An 8,630-nucleotide genomic window follows, 5' to 3' on the forward strand; every position below is an offset into this window, starting at 1 on the left:
CCTCTCATGATTATAGTACCTTATAGTACAAGCAACTTTTGCTAGATTTGACTCCAGCTAATTTCTATATTTTGTGTGATTTTATTTTCCTTTTTAACTTAACCATTAGTACTTTCAAATTTTTGAGTTGGCACGTAATTCAATATAAGGATGAAGTCTGATGAACTTAATCTCCTATATATCTCAAATTAACGGAAGATAGTATTCTACAGTTTTTAAGTATAAGTGATTGATTCCTTTCGTAATATAGATAACCGGGGGCTGAATTATTGCTCGAGGATAATGGCGCTAGCTGCACTATGAATAAGATAATTAAGGTTTTCTCATCTTTAATTAATAGTTGCATTAAGAGATTATAATCGATGCTGGATCACGCTATTGGTTTAATATGATTTTCTCATACTTTAAATCCTTCACCGGCCTATGTCCAGGTGGCCCATTTCATGCGTATCAAACTCAATTTCAGGGAGACTGGAATTGCTGTATATTGAATGTCAATCATACAATGGAGAGAAACATGCATGATTAGAACCCAACTGTTTCCCGACATTAAAGGATTAAAGACTCTACTAAATATATTTTAAGGCAGGTGATAAACCACTATCCTTAAGCTAAGACAGGGCTACATTTAAACTACTGTTAGCGCTAATCATTCACCTTATCATATGTATGACCGATGCAATCAAATCAGAGATAGGGATTAAAGAGCAGCATTTGCGGAAGATTAGTAGTAAACTAGAGTTATTAGATATGCATGCATGCAGACGTTAATTACTGATGATGATCAATGGCCTAACGTACAAGTGGCAATTAAGAACTTAATTGCAACAATTAGCTAGCTTGTAATGCATGTTTATCTATGACGTACGTAAAACCCTTTATGCTTTAATAAGTCTTACAAATCTAAAACCACTGCAAGTAGCTTAGTGGTTCTTGCCTAATTTGGTGTGCTCTCCAACCTAAGTTTGAAGCTGTCAAAGCGGTCAGACACTGTGCTACAATGCACAGTTGGAGCATTTCACATGCGCCGAAGGGGTTTATCTTGGGCCTATGAAGCCTTTGGGTTCCCCTTAACAAAGTAAAAAAAAAAAAAAATTACAAATCTAATTAGGATTACTGTGTCTAAATTAAATAAAAATTTTAAAAGTGACGCAATAGATCGACATTCCAGCACCCAATCTAATGATATCAACCTTGTTTAATAATTTTTATTTCTAGTTTATCTATATGTGGGATTTATATTCAAAGACTGTACAACAAAAATTAAGTAAAAGGTTCCTCTTCATTTTATTCATTTATTTATTTATTATTATTATTATTATTATTATTGTTGTTATTACTACTACTATTATTATTATTTTTTATTTATTTATATTTTGCAAAATAAATAAAGTAATGAATATATAGAGTGTGGAGGTGAGAAAAGCATGAAGTGATCAAACTGAGGAGTGGTAATGACATTGAAATTTCAACTTGATGTCCTACATAAGCAAATGGTCTAATTTTTATTAATGTAGCTACATGGGAAATTAATTAATATATATGACAATGAACTATTAATTGTTCTTCTCACTTTTTTTTTTCTGTTAAGAGACATGAAAAAAGTAAATGTTATTGTCAGCACCAGAAACAAATCTAATCGTCATTATCAAATATGGAAGTGTTAATTTGCAAGGTGCATGAAAGAATAATCTGTACAGATGTTTATCTCTTACTTGTACCAAAAACAAAAACAATTACGATTCCACGCTATAAGTATGACTGATATTTTACACCCTTCTTACTTTATTTTTATTTTTGGAAGTGAAAATTTGATATCTTGTGCATCCAAAGATTGTGAAGGAAAAACCCTAAAGAAATAACTATTCAGTACGTTATTTTACACTGTTTTCTTGAATAACCATCATCTGTGTTAGAAAGGTTGTTTCGGTTTATTAGTTTCTTATGCTCCATCTCTATCTAGCTAGCTAGCTAGCTAACATCTACAATTACATTGCATGCTTGACATAAACAAAGGGAAGGATCACCCATACAACCTAATACACAACTAAGAAGATCAATAACTTTCATCTCTATTTAAGCACTTAACAATTTCCATAAAGGTTTTTGTAAAACCATTTAAAAGAATAACTACCACCTTTTACTTTCTCACCTTTACATCTTTTGTATTAGAGTTAAATTAAATGACTAAACATGAGACATGCGTGGATGTGAATACTCACATTTACTTTCTCAAAAGGCATTGAAAAATTTATAACTATCTAAATTTCACCGGTGTATATAGAAATTTGTGATTATTTTGAGAGAAATGGATCGAACACTTCAATTAATCCACTAAACTCATCCTTCAATTTAAGCAAGTTTTGGTCACCCATCCCCACCTTCTAAAGATTTTTAATTTGAGACAATTTTTATGAACTCTTTGTTCCTAGTACTTACTATTTGTATGAAGATATTTCTGGATTTGATTTTGACCAGAGACAACTGTCCTCCTTGAATTCTACATACGATTATACGGTAGCTCGTAATTAATAGAAATAGATGCTGATAATTAAAATTGACTCAACTTCTAGTTTTTTTTTTGGTAGACTTGAGAGCATGAGTGCATGACATATCACATCGAGCACACCAACTGTAATCACCTGAGCTTGTTATAATAGATGTCCTATTTACTTTTCCAAAAACCTAATAAGATAATGGAACGTATATTAGTTTAATAATCGGAGAGGAGATACACTAAGCTATATAGCTAATCTTAATTATTCCGACCATGATCGATCATGAGCGATATACTTTGGAAAATCTTATCCCTTCTCAGGTGGACCGTATATTCTAAGCCCCCAGACCTAACACTTCTGATCCCGTCTTTACTTAAAACGACTAAATGTAATCACAAACTTTCTCAGTTTCCTCTTTTATGTTTTCTATTCATCCATACACGAACCCTAGCTTACTATACCATTAACCAAAGGAGCAACACAAATACACAAAACCCTTCGTGGAGTTTTAATATGTAACTGTCATTATATCGGATGCTGCCATTTGTAACAATCAGAACTAGAGTCTTTTGATTGCTCGGTTCACGCGTGGGTCAAAAGCTATGAGATAGAGCGCAATACCAATTTTTTTCTATGCTAATCGCCCACCAAAAAATTGAAAAGAAATTCTTCTTGACATTATATGTTACACATGTCATTACTTGAACTCAAGACTTTGCATATGTACTAATGGCTCGTATGTCAAGATAATTTTGAGTAAATAATGAGTAAATAATGCTTAAATGGTACATGTAACTCACTTTCTTTTCTTCTTTTCGGAAAAGTAATAATAGCAAAATAATTCCGAAGATTACAACTTTTGAGAACTAAAATAAAAATTGAGAGCTAATGCCTAGGATCATTTGATTTAATGACATAAATTTTTCTTTTATAAGTAAGAAGTCGTGAGTTCAACTTACAAAAGATTAGTCGTTGATATGATCAAAAAATTTGAAATTTGACCACAAAAACCGTGACATTTCAGAAATTAATGAATTAACAAAGTTAGAGCTAAAATCCACCCTAATTTTAGTTGTTGAAAATATTTTGTGAAATTGAATCTTCTAAAAATATATAGAAATATACTAGATCTCTTCAATAATAAGTCAGGGATGCGAGAATAACCAACTTAGCTTTTACTTTGCACCTCTTCAAAACTCATGACAAGGCTAGTGAAGAAGAGTTCACGTAATGTACCCTAGAACCCTAATGAGTACACGGAACACTAGTTGGTATAAGTTTATTCTTTGTAAGTGAGAGGTCGTGACATTTCATAAATAAATGACTTGACAACTTAGTTGTCAAAAATATTTTGTGAAATTGAATCTTTAAAAATATATAGACAGATACTAGGTCTCTTCAATAATAAGTCAGGGATGCCAATGAGAGAATTGACAAGGCTAGCGAAGAAGAGTTCACTTAATGTACCCTAGAACCCTACTGAGTACACCGAACACCTCCCCAATTTGAAATCAATGAGAAGTCAGGGGTCGTCTTCAACAAGAATTCTAGAATGGTTTGCGCTTAAGACCTAAAGCTTCAACAAAAATTCTGGAATGGTTTTCGCTTAAGACCTAAAGGTCTCCGCACATACAACAACAGGAAGGGTGGGGGAATGAGAACCTCAAAATTAAACCAAATATATATTTTTTTCTTCTATATATGTCGGTCCAATCTCGCCTTCAATTTATTTGATGAAATTCTCAGAAGGCATGAGGCTATGACGGTGAGGTATCAGCTTATCAGACATTTATGACTTCTTATGTTCGTATTTAGGAAAATGATTTGTGGCCTCAATGAGGCCTAAGATTTATGGCCTCAATATTATGTGTCATGCCATGTCACCTACACACATCACCTATTTGTCAAATCATGCAATGTAATTCTTGAGAAAAATACAATTTTAGCCTTCCAAAATCTAATGACTCCAAGTTATTTTGATTTTTTTTCTAAAGAAAAAATTACTTTGTCTTTTTTTTTTCTTTTCATTACACTTATGCTTAGATTTAAATAACAATGTCAAGAATAGAAAAAATTTCATGTAATTCAATCAATAGATTTGCACATACATTTTATCAATAGATTTGCATAATACATGTATATGAATTCAACCTTTGTTGCGTTTCTGTAAATTTTGAAAATATAATGTGAAAAATACATAGTTATATCATTATATATGTTCTTATGTTCATTCTCTTCTCTTTATGTAGCTAGGGTTTAAATGTTATATTTTAGTTTGTTATTTTCTGTTTGTTTATTTTCCTTATATTTAGATTGTAGATGATAATTAATGAATGCTACTAACATTATTTTTTTTTTCTTACCTCTTAATTTAGACATATGTATTTTCCAAATTCAATTTATTAATGCTATTTTTTTGGATGAAATTAATCAATAAATTTATTACCTATTTCTTGACACCTAATTCAATATATTTATGCTATTTGGAAAGAAAAATTATAGGAAAGAATTTAAATAAATGAAGAAAAATATTGGTTAAAGAATTTGTAGACATATCTCTTAAATTAATGCATAATTAATAGGTGATTTTTTTTTCGTCACCTAATTAAATTCATTAATGTAATTGATTCACCCCTAACATCTAAAAGGAAATATAAAAGGATAAAGTTGGTGTTGCAATAGTATGATGTGGCAAGATATATTATGTGAAATGGAAAATAAAATTAGTATTTGCTTACATGGCATGACACCTAGGATTTGAGGCCATAAATCTTAGGCCTCATTGAGGCCCTATATCATTGCCCTCGTATTTATTTAATGAAAAAGCGAAACAACATATATATACGTTGTTGTTCTAGGCAGTTTGACTTGCTTAAATTTACACACGAGCACAACATATTTTCATAATTTCCTTAATTTCTTAGTGGTGAGTTTCCCCTATCGTTTTGCCGCTTCTCGCTTCCTAATTGATATTACAAATTTATGACTTCGTCTCTAAAAATTAGTACTCAATTAGTACATGTTTATTATCTAAATATACTAGAGGGTGATTTACATAACATTGAATTTCATATCAATGTCACTTTCAACGGTATGGAGGATATTGGGGAGAGTAATATGCTTGATGAAAAATGTGATGCTATTAAAATTAAGATGCATATGTTAGGGTTTTGGCGGTTGCATCTTGTATATGTGTGCACGAAAGTAGTGCCAAAGCCAGAGTTGGAATCCCAGGAGAAACGGCGAAAAGTAATGGAAAGTTATAAATGGAAAAAGGAAATGGCCGAGGGAAAGTCACGTGAAAGAGGTATGCTTTGTTAAACCTGTAACGTAATTACGTAAGTATGTTGTTGTTCTTGTTGAGTTGCACAATATGCTTAAAGATACCGACTAGCTCGTTTCACATTTTGTTGAGTTGGCATGCAATGCGCTAGCTTATATGTTGATTGCTCAGCCAGAAAGGGTGCATGGCTTTTTTGTACTACTTTGCTTATGCCACCTGCGGCTGCCTTTTCCTAAGCTTAATTAATTAAATATAATCACCCTTCATGCAACCACAAGCTAGCTAAGTTTCTCTATATATATGGAAGACTCTCGGTCTTAAGATCTCGTACCATGACTTGGAATCTAATCTAGCTTGAGAAGAAGGATATAGGGCTAAGGCTTTCAGAGCATACATAACCCTGTAATCCTTTCTTCTATTCCTTCCTTGAGTTTCAGTTTCATTTCCTAGAAACTACCATGACGTCAAGTACTGCTCACTCCCCTCTGGTTTTTGCCTTTGGCATCCTAGGTACAAGTTCTGCATCAACATTCTTCTAGTTTATTAGATTTCAGAAGAGAAAACCCTTTTGGGAAAGCTAATTAACTTCTCTTTTGTTCCTTGTTCTTTAGGTAACATTGTCTCCTTCATCGTGTTTCTAGCTCCAGTGTAAGTTTATTCGACTTTCTCTCATATTTTTCTTGAAAGAGGATCTTTTGAGATCGAAGAGAGTATTCGGAAAATAATGATTGTGTTTTGGGGATGCAGGCCAACATTTTTCAGGGTGTACAAGAAGAAATCAACAGAAGGATTTCAATCAGTTCCATATGTATTTGCACTCTTCAGTGCAACGATCTGGATTTACTATGCATCCCTTAAATCTGATGAGATGCTTCTTATCACCATCAATGGCTTCGGTTGTGTCATCGAGACCATTTATATTGCAATGTACATTACATTTGCACCAAAGCAAGCTAGGGTAAAATACCAGACTCTCTCTCCACCCCCGCGCCCCCCCCCCCCCCCCCCCCCCCCTCCAATCAAGCTGCTACTAATTAATGGAGTAATGGAATTAATATTCGTTGTAATAAAATTGCAGGTGAACACCTTGAGGCTGCTTCTTCTTGTGAATTTTGGGGGATTTTGCTTGATTCTTCTTTTGTCTCACTTCCTAGCACAAGGGCCAACTCGGGTTAAAGTTCTTGGATGGGTTTGTGTAGCTTTCTCTGTCAGTGTCTTTGCGGCACCTTTAAGCATCATGGTAATTAATTAAGCTAATCATATCTTAATTGGGGATCCCCTTGTTTCTTGTATAGAATTGAAGGACCGATGACCCTTCCATATATAGTACTGTCTCACTCATGTCTATATATCTTTATTGTGATTTTTGCAGAGATTGGTTATTCGCACCAAGAGCGTAGAATTCATGCCGTTTTCCCTGTCCTTCTTCCTCACCCTCAGTGCTATCATGTGGCTCTTCTATGGTTTACTCCTTAAAGATCTCTATGTTGCGGTAAGTTCAGTCATTTTTCTATTCCTAATTTTTGTTTGGTTAAGCTGCGTACGGCTTCCTGTCCTTAATCAATCATGAAATAAAATATATATGATTATATGCAGGTATCTTTGCCCTTTCAACAAATCTTGTAAATAAGAGTTATTATATATATGCTAATGTGCGACTATATAATATAACTAATATATAATATTCTACCATGCATATTCCTTTAACAATCATATCAATCTTTGTGTTGTGGCAAACCGAAAAGCATTCTGGAGATAGATGACCCCTGTAATCAATTCATAAAAAATAGCTATAGATATATGATCAATTTATGGGCCAAATTGATCAAGCCGGTCTTAATATTTGTAGGGGCTAGCTAGATGCAATTTGCACATTTTAATGGGCCAATTTTGAAAAGTATTGCCTCATTTTAACTAATTAGTTAATTAATTTCATGGATCTGCAGGCCCCAAACATACTCGGTTTCAGCTTTGGTGTGGCTCAGATGATACTGTATGCAATTTACCGAAACAGCAAAACGGTTATTGTGGACAAGGAGAAGCTACCAGAGCACAAAACAGCTGATGACATTGTGAAGCAGATCAACATCACGGTTTTGCCTACTTCTGAGGTACAAGTACAAGTAAAAGAAGAGGCCGTAAGCCCCGCCCGTGCCAATAATTCCGACGAAAATGATGATCATGAGCAAAACGAACACGATCAACGTGAGCATGTTCCACAGCCATGTCGCGTTGATGCTCAAGGCATCGACTTGGTCTCTAAGCAAGTCCCGGTTCTTGTTCAATGCGAAGTTTGAGCATCGATGGATTCGGCTTAGCATCTTCGATTTGATCGATCTGCTTTGTACTACTACCTGGTCTGATCTTCATTTCTAGCCCTAATATTGTATGTGGAAGTGCATATGTAACATAGAGGATGTGCACATATGTCCTTAATTTGGTGCATCTTTATCTTTCTGTAAGCGTAATAGTCTAGCTAGTTCGTTCATAGATTTGCTTCTTGCCCATATTGTAATGGTTGCATTTGAGCATTGGAGGGCATAGTCGCTTGCTGTGAACATTTCTTCTTCCTTTAATTAATCATGAAATAAAAGTACATGTACGTTTGTGAACTATATATACGTATTTTATACAGTACTAATTTTATTTTTTTAGGTATTCATGTGTATGTGTCTATCTAGATATTATAATGGTTATAATGGTGGTGCGTCTGCTTTGGGAGTATTTCAAAAGGTTTCCATTGACGACCGGAATATTTGATATTCTTATTTGCATTACGTAAGAGAAAATAATAAATTATAGTTACAATCATAGCAACCTAAAATGAACGATACTTATAGGCACTAATC

General features: G+C 33.7%; 1 protein-coding gene across 1 annotated transcript; it reads left to right on the top strand.

Annotated features, from left to right (window-relative positions):
• The first annotated feature begins 6,114 nt into the window (after positions 1-6,114).
• LOC112180477 (bidirectional sugar transporter N3) lies at positions 6,115-8,398 on the top strand. Its single transcript, XM_024319036.2, has 6 exons — positions 6,115-6,291; positions 6,393-6,429; positions 6,529-6,739; positions 6,860-7,021; positions 7,154-7,273; positions 7,728-8,398. The coding sequence occupies exons 1-6, from the start codon at positions 6,240-6,242 to the stop codon at positions 8,076-8,078; spliced, it is 933 nt and encodes a 310-aa protein (XP_024174804.1). The 5' UTR covers positions 6,115-6,239; the 3' UTR covers positions 8,079-8,398.
• Positions 8,399-8,630: the final 232 nt, after the last annotated feature.

This window comes from Rosa chinensis, chromosome 7 (assembly GCF_002994745.2).
Source record: "Rosa chinensis cultivar Old Blush chromosome 7, RchiOBHm-V2, whole genome shotgun sequence".
Classification (NCBI taxonomy): Eukaryota; Viridiplantae; Streptophyta; class Magnoliopsida; order Rosales; family Rosaceae; genus Rosa; species Rosa chinensis.

Coding starts and splice junctions, on each gene's coding strand:
- LOC112180477 (XM_024319036.2), top strand. CDS start 6,240: ATGACGTCAAGTACTGCTCACTCCCCTCTGGTTTTTGCCTTTGGCATC. Junction 7,022..7,153: donor CGGCACCTTTAAGCATCATG/GTAATTAATTAA, acceptor TGATTTTTGCAG/AGATTGGTTATTCGCACCAA. Junction 7,274..7,727: donor TTAAAGATCTCTATGTTGCG/GTAAGTTCAGTC, acceptor ATGGATCTGCAG/GCCCCAAACATACTCGGTTT.